This window comes from Littorina saxatilis, linkage group LG6, assembly GCF_037325665.1.
Source record: "Littorina saxatilis isolate snail1 linkage group LG6, US_GU_Lsax_2.0, whole genome shotgun sequence".
Classification (NCBI taxonomy): domain Eukaryota; kingdom Metazoa; phylum Mollusca; class Gastropoda; order Littorinimorpha; family Littorinidae; genus Littorina; species Littorina saxatilis.
In genome coordinates this window covers 1,123,115-1,143,393 of record NC_090250.1, presented here as the reverse complement: position 1 = coordinate 1,143,393, position 20,279 = coordinate 1,123,115, and the positions used below count along the sequence as shown (strand labels likewise).

The 20,279-nt window shown below is 44.7% G+C and overlaps 1 protein-coding gene across 1 annotated transcript; it reads right to left on the bottom strand.

The window, feature by feature from the left end:
• Positions 1-870: 870 nt before the first annotated feature.
• LOC138968258 (uncharacterized aarF domain-containing protein kinase 2-like) lies at positions 871-20,233 on the bottom strand. The gene is made up of 11 exons (XM_070340822.1): positions 19,317-20,233; positions 18,243-18,339; positions 17,036-17,077; positions 16,496-16,584; positions 13,587-13,736; positions 11,456-11,584; positions 10,838-10,939; positions 10,420-10,500; positions 9,706-9,879; positions 9,154-9,282; positions 871-2,724 (listed from the first exon to the last, which is right to left on the bottom strand). The coding sequence occupies exons 1-11, from the start codon at positions 20,088-20,090 to the stop codon at positions 2,527-2,529; spliced, it is 1,965 nt and encodes a 654-aa protein (XP_070196923.1). The 5' UTR covers positions 20,091-20,233; the 3' UTR covers positions 871-2,526.
• Between the last annotated feature and the right edge of the window lie 46 nt (positions 20,234-20,279).

Sequence of the window (20,279 nt, the reverse complement as noted above, 5' to 3'; positions counted from 1 at the left end):
TTTAGCGCGCGGTAGTGGTTTCGCTGTGCTGCATAGCACGCTTTGCTGTGCCTCTCTTCGTTTTAACTTTCTGAGCGTGTTTTTAATCCAAACATATCATATCTATATGTTTTTGGAATCAGGAACCAACAAGGAATAAGATGAAGTTTTTAAAATGATTTCGGAAATTTAATTTTGATCATAATTTTTATGTTTTTAATTTTCAGAGATTGTTTTTAATCCAAATATAACATATTTATATGTTTTTGAAATCAGGAAATGATGTAGAATAAGATGAACGTAAATTTGGATCATTTGATATAAAAAAAAAATTATTACAATTTTCAGATTTTTAATGACCAAAGTCATTAATTAATTTTTAAGCCACCAAGCTGAAATGTAATACCGAAGTCCGGCCTTCGTCAAAGATTGCTTTACAAAAATTGCAATCAATTTGATTGAAAAATGAGGGTGTGACAGTGCCGCCTCAACTTTTACAAAAAGCCGGATATGACGTCATGAAAGACATTTATCGAAAAAATGAAAAAAAACTTCTGGGGATATCATACCCAGGAACTCTCATGTAAAATTTCATAAAGATCGGTCGGGTAGTTTACTCTGAATCGCTCTACACACACACACAGACACACACACACACACAGACACACACACATACACCATGACCCTCGTCTCGATTCCCCCTCTATGTTAAAACATTTAGTCAAAACTTGACTAAATGTAATGAGCAGTTTTGGCCTTCTGAAAATCTGTCTAAATCGAGTTAGTCCAAAATTCTGTGATGATGTTGATATGTCACCATGATGTGAAAACGGTGACATACAGGGGGAGAATTAAAGGACTCAAGTTTATACATATTTGTAAAGTCTGAAATGCAATTTTGTTCTTTATTTTGTTCAAAATAACTCATTCGGACACTCACCAAAAAATAGAAAAAGCAGACAGCAACACAATCTATCAAACAACACAATACATGTACAACACAATACAACATGTATTGTGTATAAGTATGATCTAATAACACATTATGGCTCATATCTTAAGTTAACAGTTGAATCACATTGCTCAACTGAAAGCCTAGAAATCCAAAAACAAATAGACGGCCAACGTTCCAAAATTCAGAATAAAAAAAAACAAGAAAGGTTATTGGTACATTTATTTATGACATGTGACAGGGGAGGCTACCGCTCCTTTCACAGCAGACTCTGCACCCGAGTTGTTGGCCTTTAAGTCAACACCGGTGGATTGTGGAATTCTGTTTGTGATGGGGTCTGGTGATTTCCGATTGTCTGTATGTTCATGGAAACCTTCGGGTTTGCATAACAGTTTTTATAGGGCTACGAAATTAGCCCTAACATTTTCAATCCTGTTTGATTGCACTTCGCCTCCCGAGGTGATCGTAGTGTTACGGCACTCGGTTACAACAATACAAAACAATTCGTTCCCTGAAGTTCGACCCAGCGGTCTATTAAGCGGACAGACAGACAAACACTTAAAATACAGAAAATAAATGTTTCTGACTGTCGGCTCCGATGTGCATACTTTCAAAAAAGAGCGTAATATGGATCGGACATTGCAGAAAGCAAAGATTCGGAGCTGGGATGTCAGTTGTTTGCATGATTTCACTGGCACAGATCGTCGCCTCGTGCAAAGACATGCTGTTCACTATAGTGATTAGCCTGCAGTGTCTAGTGTAGCTTGACTCAGTGTATCCATGGAAACAAGGGAAAGCAACTCTTCCACAACCCATAAAACCTTGACAGAGTTATTTCCAAATATTGTCTATTAGCACACGTATTCTTCTTCTTCTTCGTTTATGGGCTAAAACTCCCACGTTCACTCATGTTTTTGCATGAGTGGGTTTTTACGTGTATGACCGTTTTTACCCCGCCATACAGGCAGCATACGCTGATTTCGGGGAGGGGGGGGGGAAGCATGCTGGGTATTTTCGTGTTTCTATAACCCACCGAACTCTGACATGGATTACAGGATCTTTTTCGTGCGCACTTGGTCTTGTGCGTGCGTGTACACACGAAGGGGGATAAGGCACTTGCAGGTCTGCACATAAGTTGACCTGGGAGATCGGAGGAAAAATATCCACCCTTAACCCACCAGTAAGCCACGGATGGGATTCGAACTCACGACATTCCGATCAAAAGGCCGACATCTTCCCACCACGCCACTGCGTGCGTCAGCAAACGAATACTAATGGGTTCGCTGTATAGTGCAGACTCAGAAACGAGTTCCCTGTTCCACCCCCGTGTCACCACAATGGCCTCGGTCATTCTGTCATAACTGCAGGTGGCTGGTTACACCTAAACACGCTCACACCTGGGTAGCGCCACTCTGTTGCTGTTAGCTTTCCACTGGGAGGGAGCGACCCGAATTTCCCAGCGATGGGACAATAAAGTTATGAAAATGAAAAATGAAATCTCTACATAGAGTGCATCCTTAGTTTTGTTTTTAAAAAAAATCAAGAAAAAGTGACCATAATCAGTTTTAAAGTCACTTCAGTGCAAGCACACCACATCACCTTAGCCTCTGAACCATCTTTCCCAGCAGCACACCCTTGGCCTTGCTCAAGATGTCAAGGTCAGGGTCAAGGGAACGACCTAGACCTTCCAGAATGGCGATGGCGAGAATGATTGTGGCGAAGTTGGACTCCAGCTTGACGCGATGCTTGCTCAGCACCGAGAACACGTCCGACAGCAACACCGACACTTTGATCTGAAACCAAAGGAAAACGTGTTTAAATCAATACAGCAAATTCCTAACAGCCCACTCAAAAGACCGTCAAATCAAGGAGATCTAGGAAGTTGAGTAGCATGGAGGTGAGAAGAGACACACACACACACACACAAACTTTACAAGGTTAACATGCAGAGGAAGAGTGCAACACAAACTGCACCGAACTGCAGTGATTGCAGCAGGTGCTTCAAAACCTTCAGGGGGAAGGGGGGGGGAAGAGGGGGGGGGGGGGGGGTAAGAGGTGGGGGGGGGGGGGGGGCGGAGTCTGTACAAAGTTGACTCTGGGAAACAAATCCCTTGCCGAACGTGGGGATTGAATGCACGCCAATAGCGACAACTGGTATTGATGCCAGCGCCGCTACCGACTCCAAAATTTTTAATTAAATTTTGATTTAATATAATATACTTACCCAATTCTTATGAATGCATTGACTTTAGTCCCACATGCTAGATGTCGAAAAAACCTCTCAAATTACCTGCCCTTAGTAGGGTGGTAACCAAGCTAAAAGCGACGCCATAGCCGTTGCTATGGCCTGACGTTGCTCGGTTACCCATAACACCCTGCGCACCACGTGAGCGCCCGCATCCGTAATAATCATTCGAGACTATTAATCAAACAAACACCCCAAGGACATAATCCAGCGGGGATGGATGGGAGGGTATTAACTATAAGAATTGGGTAAGTATATTATATTAAATCAAAATTTAATTAAAAATTTTCGATTTAATCACATATTCTTACTCCAATTCTTATGAATGCAGATTCCTCCTAAAGGTGGAGGGAACCTACTTATGTCCTTGTAAGAACCTGCCCTGCAGCAACTAAAACCAGCAATGAACTGGAGCCGTCTAGCCGCGTGCAGGAGATATCCCAAAGGTAGAAACCGATGAACACATCATCTGATCTCCAGTAAGCCGTTTGCAAAGCTTCGCCTAGGAGACCAGAACGCAACACGGCAATAAATGTAGCAGAGCCCCTAGAGAGAGACAAATAAAAGATGTCTCTTTCGCTCCATTGTAAAGAAATAAGAACCTGAGCTAAAGCTCGTGGTTCCAAAAGACAGTAACGTCAAAAAAGGGATTAAAAAAGTCTAACCAGACAGTTAGAAAATCCGAATCTCCCGGAGCGAGAATCCTCCCAAGAGGAGGGAATCAAACACCAGAGGATATTGACCAGGTTTCTGAAACCCTGGCCAAAAACCGTGAACAAACGGCACCAAAAGCCCTAAGGCTACATCCTCTGGCAAACCCCAAAAACGCATGCGCCTCACTGCCCTATAGGGCTGAGGCCCAGAGTAAGTAGAACAAAGTCCCACGCGCTAAACAAGGGGGAGCCTCTAAACCTCAAAAACAAGGTCCTTTGATCATGCCCACAAGAGCGCCATGAGCAACAGAAGAGAGGCCTATTTGTTTCAAAACAGCTGAGATAGCCGAGACGCCGGAACCTCAAAGAAGAGGCCCAGCTGCCCAAAGCCAAAAACTGAAACAGAGGTGAAAAACCACCTGGCTTGAGAGAGGGGCGCTAAGGAGTTGCACCCCCGCTCTAAATCCCCAATGGGCCAAAGAGGCCAAAAAAGGAGCATACACAGTGGAGGAAAAATATGCTTCGTGCCCAAAGACCAGAGTCAGAACCCATGATCTAAAACACAAGCAGCACGCCTCCAGACCCGTAAGCAGATGGGCCAACCCCTGAGCAAGCCCTGAGAGGACCTGTTGAGCGAGTCGGCCAGATCGCAGAGCTGGCCGGGGAGAAATTCCCCTGAGAAAATGATTTAGTGTGAAAACCCAATCAGAATCCCTTATACTCTGTCTGACAGGGAGCGAGAACTTGCTCACCCCAGCTAGTTCACATACGAAGCAACAGACGAATTGCCCGAATGCAACAGGACATGCCTGTAAATAGCCAAAAAGGAAAGGCTAGTAGACTAAGAGCTACTGCTCCTAACCTCAGGCAAAAGAGAAGCCCAAGGATTTGCGTCTACATCACAGCCTCAAGACTGCAATTGCCAGTGCAGGCCCCATCTAGACGAAAACGCATCCATAAAGCGGTCTAAGTCCAGGGGGAAACAAAGCTAGGGAAAAAAGTCCCCTGAGCGATCCAAAAGGATTCCAGCCACCTTCCCGCGTGGAGGAACCCACTCTGGAGGAGGACCCTCATGTCCCAGACCTGTGAGGCCGAACCCCCCAAAAAACTTGAGAAAAGACTAGAGGGCCAGCATAGCCATCGATACCGTCCGACCGAAGAACGGGTCTAAAGACCCCGCAGAGGCCTGCTCTCGTGCCGGTCTGGCAGTGAAAAGAGCTTAAAGCCTCCCTATTCTCTCTTGTGTGAAGAATAAACCTTCCAAGAGACAAAGTCGAACAGCATGCCCAGGTAAAAAACCTGGGATAAGGACAGCTCGGAATTTTGCCTGGTTACTGAGAGCACCAGACAAAAAGCCTGGTTCAACACCAAAAGAAAATGCAGCTGATAAGCTGATTGACCTTGAAAAAGCTCAACCAGCCCCCGAGATAGTCCAGAGACCAACACCCCCAGAAACCGAGCCCTTTCCTGTGTGCAGAAACGCAGAAGGAAAGCTCATGTGAGAGCACCAAGGAAAATCTCAGCCAAAGCTGAAAGCTACAGCCCATGCCGACCCACCTCCCGCAGAGAGGGAGGAGACACTGAACCAAAACACCCCTTTGTAACCGGGAGCGCATAAATGCGCTGCCAGAGGTCCAAGAAGGAAGGGAAAGATTCCAGCTATTGAGTAGGTTTTAACAACCCCCGAAAAAGCCTGACCCTTGCTTCCTGCAATCAGCATGAAATCAAACCCCTTGTAAAGGAAGGAGATCACACCAAGCAAAAACAATGTGGGCCTAAAACGTCACCGAGAAACTTCTCCGCTCAGTGACGACCCTAGCCCAAGCTGCCAGCAGCCTGGCTAAAGCCTTATCCAAGGCATCCTCCCTAACCCAAAAGAGCGTTCAGGGAGGATAAGATTGCCTATAAGAAAGCACAGAAGAGAGTCTCAACCAAAGCAGAAAACTCCAAACCATGCCATCCTAGCTCCTCCAGAGAGGAGAGGGAGGAGTAACATCATGAAAACTCCATGTTCCCTGTGGTCTGTAAGCGAAGCTAGAAACTAGCCCCTGGCAATAAAAAAGTCCGGATCAGACCCTGAGCCTGAAAAATTCCCTGCTATCTTCTTCCGCACTAAAAGTGAGGACGAAGCAGCCTGAAACCCCGAAGCCAGCAGACCCCTGCGTATGAAGCAGCGGGAAAGGTGTAGGCTGAAGACCACTATCCTAAGGTGCGGATCAAGCCAAAAAGTGTGGCATGTGGTAGGCAATCACCGCAGACTCAGCAAATGAAACAAATTGCGAGAAAGCCTGTGAAAACCCAAAGCCATCCCGGACAAAGTAAACTGCAACAGCAGCCGCTCTATGTATGGGAAGCCTACAACCAGTAGGCGACCCTATACACTCCCCCTCCTCAAACAAGGAGTCCGAACCTAACCACCAGTTGTGTAAAACACAAAAGGAGGGGAGACAGGGGAGGTCGCGCACTAAATACTCCTGCCGATAACACCGCCAAGAGTGTGGATGAAAAGCGTGATCAGTCTCTGACTGCCAACCCAAAACCGCCCACCTGAACAAGAGGTGGGGGGAAGAGGGGTTGGTAACTGGCACAGATCTCTGCCGAGAAGGAGAGAGAGTGGAGAAACAAGACAAAGCCGGGCCCGGCGCGTCTTACCCCACCCGCTGTGCGAGAGAAGCATCCCAGTGCTAAGAACCAGACTACCTGGTTTGAACCACAACTCACCCCAAGTGGGGAGGGGGGTGGTCCAGCACAGCCGCAACCCCTAGAGGGGGTAAGGACTGAAACAGAGAAACGGCCGTAAACGGCCGATCCTCGCTCGTCCACCTGCCGAAGTCAAGTAGCCCTATCACTCACCCACCCCTAGGAGCGGGGGGGGGGGGGTGACCTATGCTGGCTAAGGACAATGACCACTGGCCAGGCGATACTATAGCCGAGTCCCCGCAGACCCTTGTGAATACAAAGAATGGGAGACTGGAGAGAAAGAGTATGTTCTGTCTCCGCCTGTCCCAGGTAGACAGCCGGCACAGCCCGTGCAGAGAACAAAACGGAGCAAAGCTCATTGTTCCCTGACCACTGTGCGAGACACCCTGCCGAGAACAAAAGAGAGTCAAGCTCATTGTTTCGCGGCCGCTACCCGCGACAAGCGCGGGCAGCAAACACAGCACCTGTCCCCAATGGAACAGAGAAGGAGTATGTAACGTAGCCTGGAAAGCCGTACATAGCACCCCCGCTGTGAAGAAAGGCCTGAGCCACGCCATGCCCCGGATGGGGAGGGGGGTGGCTCGTCACAGCAGTAAGAGCGACGGAGAGAGACGAACCGAAAAACGGCCGACCCCCCTCCGTCCACCTGCCGTAGTCCTATAGCCCACCGCCCACCCACCCCGATAGGGGAGGAGAACGATTGTCCGGCCAGGACAATAGAGGCACAGACTGTGAAGACAGTCTAACAGCGCCCACCCCGTCCAACCCAGAGGAAGGGAAAGGGTGGACCCGCGACAAGCGCGGGCAGCTAACACAGCCACCTGTCCCAAAAGGAGCAGAGAAGGAGTATGTAACGTAGCCTGGAAAGCCGTACATAGCACCCCCGCTGTGTAGAAAGGCCTGAGCCACCCCATGCCCCAGACGGGGAGGGGGGTGGCTCGTCACAGCAGTAAGAGCGACGGAGAGAGACGAACCGAGCAACGGCCGACCCCCCTCCGTCCACCTGCCGTAGTCCTATAGCCCACCGCCCACCCACCCCAATAGGGGAGGAGAACGATTGTCGGGCCAGGACAATTGAGGCACAGACTGTGAAGACAGTCCAACAGCGCCCACCCAGTCCAACTCAGAGGGAGGGAAAGGGTGGAACGCTGCTCCAGCCCCCACCCGAAAGAGTGAGCCACTAATACCCCCCCCACCCTGCCCCAAATGGAGCAGAGAAGGGGTATGTAACGTAGCCTGGAAAGCTGCCACCCGAACGCGCCCAGGGGGCGGGAAAGGGTGGGAAGCTAACACAGCCCCCTGCCCGCAAAGGGCAGAGTGGGACAAGCCCAGGCCGTGACTTACCGTGCCCCCTCTCTCCCTCTCCCACCAGGGGAGAGAGCTGACTTCCCACCGCAGCAGTGCTAAAAGCAAGCTGAGCGGGAAGAGACAGAGAGGAAGCAGCAGCCCCCTGCCCCCAATGGGACAGGGATGGACCAAGGCCAGGCTGCGACTTACCATGCCCCCCCCTCTCCCTCTCCCACCAGGGGAGAGAGCTGACTTCCCACTGCAGCAGTGCTAAAAGCAAGCTGAGCGGGAAGAGACAGAGAGGAAGCAGACCCCCTCTCCCTACGGAGAGAGTGCTCGCGAACAACCCAGTCTACCAGTGGCAGAAAGGACTGAACCGAACTGGCCCTTTGCACTAGACCACAGTGCGAAGCTGACGAACGGGAGGGCGGGAACCGCCGATCGCGCCTGAAACAGCTGAGAATATAGACACAAAACATCGTTAAGTCCCCCCAAAAGGAGGACATCGACTGATTCCTCTTACGCAGAGAAAGGGGAAAGAATAGCCACACGGCCACCCCCCCCCCCCCCCATCAGTCGCACCGACGACGATCCAACAAAACGTCTATAAGAAGCCTAAAGGCTGATTAACCCCAACAGGGGAAGCGAGCTGTGAAAGAACTGAACCCGCCCTGGGAGGGATAGGAACATAAAAAGAAGTGCTGTTTGACGGATCTACGACCCGCATAATAGGCAAATCAAAGTTCTTAGGCTACTCTTAGGTATAGTTTTCTAAACCAGGCTAAGAGCTTTGTCACCTTCCAGTCTCGCGCCACGTTTAGCTTTGTTGTCGGCCATTTTAAGACCGGCGAAAAACAGTCACCCAGAACAAAAAACTTCTGCGTGCGTGTTCAACACAAAGCTATCAACATTTATACCAAACATAAACAGGAAAGATCTCACCAAAAGGTAGACGGACAGGTAGACCCCCAAGAACCGGCTAGTCTCAAGGACGAGCAGGCATGTGAAGGCCAAAAGTGAGAGCGAAATTCGGACACGTCCACCGTGTGTTGTCGAAAGTCGAGAATGATTATTACGGATGCGGGCGCTCACGTGGTGCGCAGGGTGTTATGGGTAACCGAGCAAGGTCAGGCCATAGCAACGGCTATGGCGTCGCTTTTAGCTTGGTTACCACCCTACTAAGGGCAGGTAATTTGAGAGGTTTTTTCGACATCTAGCATGTGGGACTAAAGTCAATGCATTCATAAGAATTGGAGTAAGAATATGTGATTAAATCAGCTATATCTCCGCCTAACATTACAGACAGATAACAGCAACACACAACAAATGATGCCTACCTTTGACAATTGCAGCGTTGTTTCTCTGGCTTTGTTCACAAGGTCGACCATGTCTTTGCGAAAGGCCTCAGGGTCAGTGCACTCCACGTGGTGAGATTTCTCCAGAAACAGGTCGGCAACAACCTCGCCCTGCAAACAACACACCAAACTTAAAAACCGATTGTCCACCAGACTCTTAAAAAGAAAAGTTTACTGGCACATTTGACCCGATTCTTGTTCATCTTCCTTCATGGGCTGAAACTCCCACGTTCACTCATGTTTTACACAGAGTGAATTTATATGTGTATGACCATTTTTACCCCGCCATTCAGAGAGCATACGCCATTTTCGGGGGTAATTTGACCTGATGAAGTCTAAAGGCTGTTCTTAAAAATAAACAACAGCAATTGACCGTGAATATCGACTTCACTAATATTTTTCCCGCCTCAAACAAACAAACAAACAAACAAACAAACAAACAGACAGAGTGAATCCAGTAAGCCCCCCATTATTCTAATGGCGGCTTAAAAAAATAACAAAGCTAACAAATGTGTCAATTACAAAAAAAGTTACCTCCCCCTTGACGACAGCTGTAAAAACCTGATTGAACTTGGTACGATCCTCTGCGCCCAGGGAAGCGGTAATCCCACAATCCAACAGCACGAGGCGAAGAGGGCAGGGGTTCGACGCCACAGTCGTCACAATGACGTCACCCACGTCTAACATGACAAGGCTGGATTCCTCTGTCTGAACTCACCATGAAACTGGACATGCACTGATCTGAAGTAAGCACACACATACACACACACACACACATACACACACAAAAGGACAAAAATCTCAACAGACAGCCTGCTAACGTTCCAAAATTCGGAAGAACAAAAAAACTAAAAAATCAAAACAAAAATTACACATTCCATAAACTTAACCTTTCTCGTCTGGTTTCTAAACAAAAGGACAGAAAGAACAAAATGGCACAGCTGTATATTACACTCAAAGCGTTTGTTGGTGGGACATTGCCTGCAAATACATGAAATACAATACAAATCCATGTCCAACTCGATTAAACTAAACAAAAATATAAAGAATTTACTAACAACTCAGTTCTATTTACATCAATTTTAATACTGCTACAGATATAAGATGATTGAAATTCATGAAAATAATGATAAAAGTACACTTCAGCCCCTGTGCTCGTGTCAGTTTGTGTGCTATGAGAACAACAACTTTTATTTATTTAAATCAGACAGAAGAATACATTCATTACAAGTGAGAAAGTTAACTTACTTGTTCCTGAAAGGCCTCCGCATTCTGGACAAGAATGTTTCCAGGATGCAGGTCACCATGCACAAAGTTCTTCACAAACACCTGCAAAGTAAGAGAATGGTTTAACAAGCCTCTGAAGCAACAGGAATGTTAATCAAGTTTGTCCCCTGAAAGTGGCATATGGCTGCCCAAATGGCAGGGTAAAAGTAGAAAACACTTGTGCAAAAAAACATGTGTACATAGGAGTTACAAACTCAAAAAATTATGGTTGACGCAGCAATCACTTTTGTCTACAATCATGTTGAACATTTAAGTCAATTCAACGTTCATGATTTACTTCCTAGTACAGTAGAGCTACCATGGCTACCACAACCACCTGAATATTATGACCACCCCAAAGGGGGGGGGGGATGCAACATGTTATCTACATCATACTCACCATCTGCAAGAGAGCATCCACTCCAATTTCAGCCAGCCTTTCCCTCAGACCTTTCGGAGTGTCTTCCGTCTCTTGAAGGAATTCATGGATAGGTTGTCCATCCTGAAAAGAAAAACAAAACAAAAATAAATACTGAAAGAGAGGAAAGCACACTTGTTGTTATCATTCTTTCTTTGAAGTAACGTAGATTTGTTCGTTACCATTTCTCAAGCTAATGTTAGGTCATGATAAAAATGCCTTTGAGTACAAAATCGCAAAGAAATTTGGATTGTTTGCTCCGGAACAGCAACATTAATATGCAAAAACAAAATATTCTAGCACAAAACACAAGCGCCAGTAGGAAGTGTCACATATTTGTTATATGTTCGGAAGAACAGCCTATAATTTACATAGCACTCCAACCGTTTTTCTGTCACACCCACAGTTGACCGTTATTTCTTGCGAAGCAGTAGTACTTTGCCAATCAGGAGAATACAAAGGTAACTCGCATTAAGAATACATCTGATTATAAAACTTATGATTACAACACAATACAATACCTCTTTATTGTCTCAAAGAGAAATCTAACGCCCAAATAAATGGACTATTGCATCTAAACCACAGCAAAAACAGCGTTACCTCAAAGGATTCAACCAGAATGTTGCGGCGAAGAAGGCCCATGATCGGTACAGGAATTCTGACAGATGTCACATCAGCAAAGTCAGCGTAGAAGCGCTTCAAGCACCTTGCTTCATGAATCATGTCCATCTGTACAAAGGTATTTAATCAGGAACTAAGCGGTGTATACACTTGAACAGCCTTCCTTGCTAAAAAAGCATTGCATTTCAAAATCATGCTCACAAAAATGTGTGACAAAATCATAAAAATACAATGTTGAGCATCGTCTTTAGCTTACTTACACAAAAAGGAAAGGTTGGGGTTTACTGTGAGATTATCATTTTTCTTACAACTTCAAGAAAAACAAACACTTCAAAGCACTAAATCTGTGGTCTGAATGTGTCCCCGACCTTCCCGAGTCATTAGAGCATGCTTTGTGTCCAAAAATATGCTATTGATACAAATAAATTCATAACAATCTATTTGACATTAGTCAAATAAAAACATTCTGGCACAGCATACATTAAGAAATCCTAAACATCAGATGGACGGACAGAATCCGAAATGAAGACCTTTGGCAGAGAGCTGACCAGAAACCAGCGGCGCAGCAAATTCTCCGGAGGAAATGGAGCTGGATAGGGCACACCCTGAGAAAGCCAGCATCCAGTATCACGAAGCAAGCCCTGAAGTGGAATCCACAAGGGAAAAGGAAGAGAGGCCGGCCGCGCAACAGCTGGAGACGAGACACTGAAGCAGAGATCAACAGGCAGGGGAAGACCTGGAGCCAGATCGAAAGGGCACCCCAGGACCATGTCGGATGGAGAATTGTCGTCGATGGCCTATGCTCCCCCGGGGGTTCATAATGGCCTAAGTAAGTAAGTAAATACATTAAGAAAGACAATGGTAACTGCCCTTGTAGTTTCTCATCAAAAAAATGGAGGCTGCTATCTCCCTGGGGATAATTAGTTTATATTACTCTTATCTCTCTCACTCTCTCTCCCTCCCTCTCTTTTTTTTTCTTTTTCTGCTTTTACTCTTTCATTTTGTGTTCATAGAACATGTCAGCCTGTGATATCTATTTTTTCTTTCTTTCTTACGTTCTTTTTGTCTTCTTTTGTAGAAGACATCTTCATGTGATTTTCATCTTTGTCTTCTTGTTTGTCTGTATGTCTGTCTTTCCTTTTTACATTTAGTCAAGTTTTGACGAAATGTTTTAACATAGAGGGGGGAATCGAGACGAGGGTCGTGGTGTATGTGTGTGTGTCTGTCTGTCTGTCTGTCTGTGTGTGTGTGTAGAGCGATTCAGACTAAACTACTGGACCGATCTTTATGAAATTTGACATGAGAGTTCCTGGGTATGATATCCTCAGACGTTTTTTTCATTTTTTTGATAAATGTCTTTGATGACGTCATATCCGGCTTTTCGTGAAAGTTGAGGCGGCACTGTCACGCTCTCATTTTTCAACCAAATTGGTTGAAATTTTGGTCAAGTAATCTCCGACGAAGCCCGGACTTCGGTATTGCATATCAGCTTGGTGGCTTAAAAATTAATTAATGACTTTGGTCATTAAAAATCTGAAAATTGTAAAAAAAATTATTTTTTTATAAAACGATCCAAATTTACGTTCATCTTATTCTCCATCATTTTCTGATTCCAAAAACATATAAATATGTTATATTTGGATTAAAAACAAGCTCTGAAAATTAAAAATATAAAAATTATGATCAAAATTAAATTTTCGAAATCAATTTAAAAACACTTTCATCTTATTCCTTGTCGGTAAAAACATATAGATATGATATATGTTTGGATTGAAAACACGCTCAGAAAGTTAAAACGAAGAGAGGTACAGAAAAGCGTGCTATCCTTCTCAGCGCAACTACTACCCCGCTCTTCTTGTCAATTTCACTGCCTTTGCCGTGAGCGGTGGACTGACGATGCTACGAGTATACGGTCTTGCTGCGTTGCATTGCGATCAGTTTCATTCTGTGAGTTCGACAGCTACTTGACTAAATGTTGTATTTTCACCTTACGCGACTTGTTTTTCTTTTCTGTCTATTTTTTTCTGTCTTTATTACTCTCCTTCCTTCTTTCTTTATTTACCGTAAAAAAAAAATTCTGAAGCAAATAAAGAAATTGATGCACACCCACCTGTTTCATCATGGCCACCGAGAACTCTCGCACACAGTCTGTCAGGTTGACCCAGCGTAAAGACGGGATGACAAACTCCAGGAATCCCGCCACCATCGACATCAACACAAGGTTGTTGGAGAATCTCTCATGGATGCCGGGATGCAGAACCTAGACATCAAAAACACATCAAACTGAAAAAAATTGGGAGGGGGGGGGGGGGGGGGGGGTTCCACTGCATGGCAAACACAGACGAGATTGTGTTACAGTGGAACCCCCTTTTTAACACTTTCTACCCCACCTATGTTGACCAAGTGTTTTGTAGCCGAGACCAGCTGTACTGCAGCATGTCACTCAGAATTGTAGTAACTGTGTAGGAACTGTGTAGCAACACGATGAAATGCAGGCGTTAGATCGACAATACAGGAAGCGACTGAAGTGTGTACGTGTGTACGGATATATCCGTACCAGGTCAGATAGAGCCATATGAGTGGGTACGGATATATCCGTACCTGGGAGACAATGAGTTAAAATCTAAAAAAAAAAATGGGGGTAAATTTACAGAGGTTATGAACAGAAAATCTGAATTAGCAAGGTCTTTAAATGTAGGAATGCTTAAATTGGGGATCTTAAAACGGGGATTCACTGTATCACATAACACTTGGTTGAACTACTGGTCCCAAAAAATGTAGACAGTTTTGCGTGCCTGTCATTTCTGCTACAGGGCTCCCACCTATTCTTTTTCACCTGGAATGTCTCACACAAGCATGAAAGTTTAGTAAGGCACAGTTTTTTCTTCTTTGCAACATCATTTCTGGGCGTAGTTCAATAGTTCATCACATTCTCAATCCAAGCACCTCGTCCCCAGATCTTTCTCCTCCAGATTTCTTCCTCTGGGGGTACTTGAAGGAAAGGGTTTACCAAAACAATCCACAGACAATACAAGCGCTAAAGGAGAACATCAGAGACTGTAGAGTACACAGAGACGCTTCATTCGGCGCTGAAAATTGAAACAGGAAGCCCCGTGGCGCCACCACGCGGAAACATGTAAAAACCTACTTTCCCTTTCCACAGCAGTAGCGATATCGTGCAGCACAACCATGGCCGCACCAAAAAGAAAACACAGCGGGGCATGGTCTTTGGCCATCAATTGCTCAAACTCACATGCCAAAGGCTTCAGGATGTTCAAATTTCCTGAGGAAGAGAGCAAGTGAGGATTGTTTTTTTGTTTTTTTTCTCTCGTTAAATGTCGGAAAATCAGTAAAAAGTGTAGCGTCGAACTGCGTGTATTCTACCAGAACAGAGAAAACACACACTGTACACAAGCTCAACAATGTGATTGCGCAGTTGTTTAATTAACATCAGGCTTAATTTTGTTTTGAAGGACAACTGAACAATTGATTCTATTCTTCGTCCAAGCGCAAAAGTCGAAAACTTCTCAAACTAGAATACTTGTGACGATGCCGCTGTTCAAAGTGTCATCCAGTCGGTCCGTACCTCGTTAATTCATCTCAATTCATGTGTGTGTGTGTGTGTATGTGTGTGTGTGTGTGTGTGTGTGTGTGCGTGCGTGCGTGTGTGTGTGTGTGTGTAACTGACTCAGAGAGAGAGAGAGAGAGAGAAAGAGAGAGGGAGAGAGAGAGAGAGTGAAAGGGAGAGAGAGAGAGAGAGAGAGAGAGAGAGAGAGAGAGAGAGAGAGAGAGAGAGAGAGAGAGAATGACAATGACAATGACAATGACAAATCCGGCTTTATTTTTCGAGGGTGACAAGAATAAGCATAGATGTGCTTTTTTTGCATCTGGCCCTCGCCCTAAAGAGGGACTAAACTATTTTACTATAACTATGACTAGGAAAAAAAACAAAAAGAGAGAGAGAGAGAGAGAGAGAGAGAGAGAGAGAGAGAGAGAGAGAGAGAGAGAGAGAGAGAGAGCTTTCTGAACAAGAAAGAAGCAACCGATAAGAAATAAGACAATCATCGATCGATCAAGATTCTTTAATTAAAGTCAGCTAGGTCACAATAATGTTGTTTAAGTTGCTGTATTTTACAGTTTTCCTTACATGATAATTTCTTAGCACCGTGCAATTGACTACCCATTTCACTTTAGAGGTGCTGGGACGACGCCAAGTTGACTAAATGCCTTAGTTACCGATTTGACCGGGAACTATTTCGTTAACGATTTATTCCTGACATATTTTCTCAGGCTTAAGTGACCATGTATACAGTATGTATTTGTATTTGACTAAAACACACAAAAATAACGACGGTTAGTTCGTGAAAAGACACTGACTTGAATCATGTTTGCATAACTACAGCGATGCAGCGGGTATTGCCGGGTAAATTTGATTTAATTTTAATCTACACCATTTTCTGCGGTGTTTTTATGGTCATTTAAAAAGGATGTTCACAAACAAACATATTTTTTCGTTCAGTTACTTTTTGCAGCACTGTCAGCCGGACAGAACAGACAGTATGTTAATATAAACGTGATATAAACACAGCCGACAGCAGCCGCTATACGCGAACTTCCTTGTGCGGCAGGGAGTGGCTCTTTTCCCGCGCGCTGGCTGGCCGGTCTCACTTTCGCACCGCAGCGCAAAGAAGGATGAAGCGTCTCTGTATACTCTATAGTCTCTGAGAACATTCTTCGTGAAATCATGAGGATTCAACTCGAGAACTTGGACAGAGTTATCAACAACTTTAATGTCCGTGTTGCAGCCGTAATCCAGAGACGAGGTGCTTGGATTGAGAATGTGATGAACTATTGAACTACGCCCAGAAATGATGTTGTAAAGAAGAAAAAACTGTGCCTTACTAAACTTTCATGCTTGTGTGAGACATTCCAGGTGAAAAAGAATAGGTGGGAGCCCTGTAGCAGAAATGACAGGCACGCAAAACTGTCTACATTTTTTTGGACCACCCTGTACAATACCTTGACGGCAACAGGAATGTAGTCTGGATTATCTGCAAAAGGTGTGTCTTCCCCTGGATCTGCTGCTCGTGTGTCTTCATCCGAATCATCTTAATCACCAGGAGAAAGCAGAGCGAAAAAGATCATTGGTTTACACGTCAGACTTGGGTCTGTCTGGGAAATCTATTTAACTCCTTGAGTGCCAGGAGATTTTATTTTTTTAAATCAATAAAAAAAAAAAGCATAGCATACCAAGTGTATCAATAATACCAAAACTGAGAAAATGGTCTCCAGGGGAGGCAATCATCTTGCTGCAAATGCAATTAAGGGCAATATATACAGCAACAAGTCAAGATGTCTATTGTACCTCTAAACTATTGTACCTCTAAACGGAGAGTGCATGACAGAAACGTAAGTTTCAAAGTAAGAAAATAATACAGGATTAAGCCCCAAAAATATGTCCCTCCCCCCCCCCCCCCCCCATAATTTCAGATGAGAAAAATAAGTCACACCCACACGCACAAAAACACATTATATCACTACCACAAACAGCAAACTTACCTGATATGGAGAAAGTGTCCATCAAGTTCTGAATTTCTACACCTGTCAAACACAAAAAGTACTTTACGTATTACACATTCCATGTGGTTTTAATCAGTTAGTTATTCTGTTTATATACCTGATTCCTGAGACACCTATGTACATTTATCTCCATTTTTGTTTGTTTTAGCGACGGGCACAGTGGCGTGGTGGTAAGACGTCGGCCTTCTAATCGGGAGGTCGTGAGTTCGAATCCCGGTCGCTGCCGCCGGGTGGGTTAAGAGTGGAGATTTTTCTGATCTCCCAGGTCAACTTATGTGCAGACCTGCTAGTGACTTAACCCCCTTCGTGTGTACACGCAAGCACAAGACCAAGTGCGCACGGAAAAGATCCTGTAATCCATGTCAGAGTTCGGTGGGTTATGGAAACACAAAAATACCCAGCATGCCTACTCAACGAAAGCGGAGTGAGCTGACTATGCTCTCAGAGTATAGTGTGGGGAACTCAAATGGGCAAACGAGCTCACACGTAACCAGAAAATTCTGGAACGCTGAAGAAGAAGAAGTTTGTTTAAGCGCCTTAAAGTAATCAACACTGAACTTTGTCAATACAAAATGACAGTGCATGTTTTTGCTTTGTCAGAGAAGACTAGCCAACAAACTCTGGCAAAGCTGTGAACAAATAAGATGTGTAATCACTATTAGAAACACAATAACACCACCACCACCAGACATTTTAAGCAAAAATGTCATTTAGCGAAAGGCTAGCAAGAACATAGAGAAGTAGATGTAGTGAACTGCACTAGAAGTTAGGCAGACACAAAAAAAAGTGTTTGTTTGTTAGTCTTGAAGAAGCCTCCAGAGGTGAACATTTGATTTAGTTTTGCATGTGCTGTCCTTGTATTGGTGGGTACACATTTCTTTTGTCTTTCAATGTTTGTGTTTAATGACAAGTCCAACAAATTGTATATTGAAGTTTGTTTTTCATTTACACAGGCGCATACATGTGGCTTTTTTTCTGGTCAGAAATTGCACAAGCTGTGTCCCCTGGACGTCAGAGAAGAGTACCTTTCTTGCAAAGTCTGCAAAATAGAGTTTTGCTATTTGTCATTATTTTTGATTGTTTGTTTGAAGGGTAAACATTTTTTTTTTAAATTGAGAGGAAAAATAGGGTCGGTCAGGAAATCTGAAAAATTTAACTTTTTTGTTTGACCTATGAAAATGCTCACCATCTTTAAAGTAAAGATCGTCCAGTTCGTCTGTGTCTGACATGGCTTCCAGCGTTTCCTGGGGAAGGTCGTCAGTGTGAATGTAGCCCTTGTACACCTACAACAAATGCACACACAATTGTTTGTGAAATCTGAACAATTGAAAACAAAAGGACTTTTTCGTGTGGTCTGCATGTGGTGTTAAATGTGTGTGTGTGTTTGGGAGAGAGAGAGAGAAAGAGAGACCGAGACAGAGAGAGAGAGAGACAGTCGAAAAAAGATTCCTGTTTTGTTATTTGTGTTAAAACTCATTTTTGTAATCTTACAACCAAAGTCATAAGCTTAACAATGCCTTTTCCTTCTCCTTCTTTTTGTTGTTGGGGGGGGGGGGGGGAGAGAGAGAGAGAGAGAGAGAGAGAGAGAGAGAGAGAGAGAGAGAGAGAGAGAGAGAGAGAGAGAGAGAGAGAGAGAGAGAGAGAGAGAGAGAGAGAGAGAGAGAGAGACTCATTATGCTACATGTAATTTGCCCACGATTAGATGTTTGAACCATTATTTTTTGTCATTTCTGCACACCTGAAAACAAAAACACATCTATTGACGGGTGAGAGAGAGAGAGAGAGAGAGAGAGAGAGAGAGAGAGAGAGAGAGAGAGAGAGAGAGAGAGAGAGACAGAGAGAGAGAGAGACTCATTATGAGCTACATGTAATTTGCCCACGATTAGATGTTTGAACCATTATTTTTTGTCATTTCTGCACACCTGAAAACAAAAACACATCTATTGACGGGAGAGAGCGAGCGAGAGAGAGAGAGAGAGAGAGAGAGAGAGAGAGAGAGAGACAGACAGACAGACAGACAGACAGAAAGAGATTTAGAGAGACAGACAGACAGAAAGAGATTTAGAGAGAGTGAGAGAACTTTCATGAATGGAACCAGTGTTCAATTCTGTTTTAATTTTTGTTTTTGTTTGTTCTTTTGTGGGGGCCACTTATGTACTTGTCACTTATAAAGGCTGATGTTTTCTTTCTGAATAGTTCACTCATACAGCTGTAAAAATGCACTTATTTCACATGTATACATGGTAAGGAAAAATATTACCTGAGCCACACAGCCTGAGCCTAAAGGCTTCTGGTTTTTGTCAATTTTCAGCACCTGGTACCAACGCTTGCCGTAGGCCGTGCGCAAGGCTCGCTCGGTGTAGTACCAATCATGCGGCCGGACGCTGTGGTGAAGCTGTGAAAACAGTTCACAGAACTCAGCGCTGAACAAATCCCTGCGTGTGCTAGCCCACTGACCCAGTTTTATATACACCGGGCCAGAAAACTCCACGACGTAAAAGAAGGCGTTCAACCACACGGAGTACAGCCTGCCACTCAGCAGGGTGACAGGGTAGAGAACTAACAGGGGGCCGAACAGCAAGCTCAGCTTCAGAAACTGAAGAAACAGTAAAACGCTCCTCCGCATCTTTCTGATGAGGTGGGAAGCAGAGTTTTTGAATGTCTCACGTTCTTTTTGCTGAGTGTTTGTGGGTTTGACGACAACATGGTCTTGGCACTGCGCTTTTCTCCAAGATGGAAACACCTTCTGTAGATCACGCAGCGTGACTCCAGCGCAGTTTAGCAACATGTATGTTCCTGCTGGTGCTAAAAATACAACAAGTCCTGCTTTCAAGTTTGTTGAATTACTCACTGCCCCTCTCCTTAAAAAAGAGTTCTTTAGTTGTCTCAGCTGTGAGTTGCTGTTCGCGTGCACACATTTTCTGCAAGACTGTTTCCACCAGTCCAGAACTCTAGGTTTTAAGGTTTCTGCAGCAAGGAGTGTAGATGTTGCTCTTTGCAGAACGATCAGCCGTGGAAACCGGGACAACATCATGCAAAGGGATGAAGTTCAGCAGCGGAAACAAATTATTATACGAATAGCGAGAACCTTAATTTCAGCAGCAGTTGATTCGTTTCACATACTCAGATACTGCACTATTCTGCCTCGTCTTGTCAGCAAATCATTGTGGGGATGTTATGGCAGTTATGGCATCAACATTTGTCCGACTTCCCTGGGATTTAA

Excerpts from the sequence above, each read along its gene's own strand:
- LOC138968258 (XM_070340822.1), bottom strand. The coding sequence starts at position 20,090 with ATGATGTTGTCCCGGTTTCCACGGCTGATCGTTCTGCAAAGAGCAACA. Across the intron at positions 9,880-10,419 it reads CGGAGGCCTTTCAGGAACAA|ACAGAGGAATCCAGCCTTGT; the intron begins GTAAGTTAACTT and ends TGGTGAGTTCAG. Across the intron at positions 2,725-9,153 it reads CAACGCTGCAATTGTCAAAG|ATCAAAGTGTCGGTGTTGCT; the intron begins GTAGGCATCATT and ends CTTTGGTTTCAG.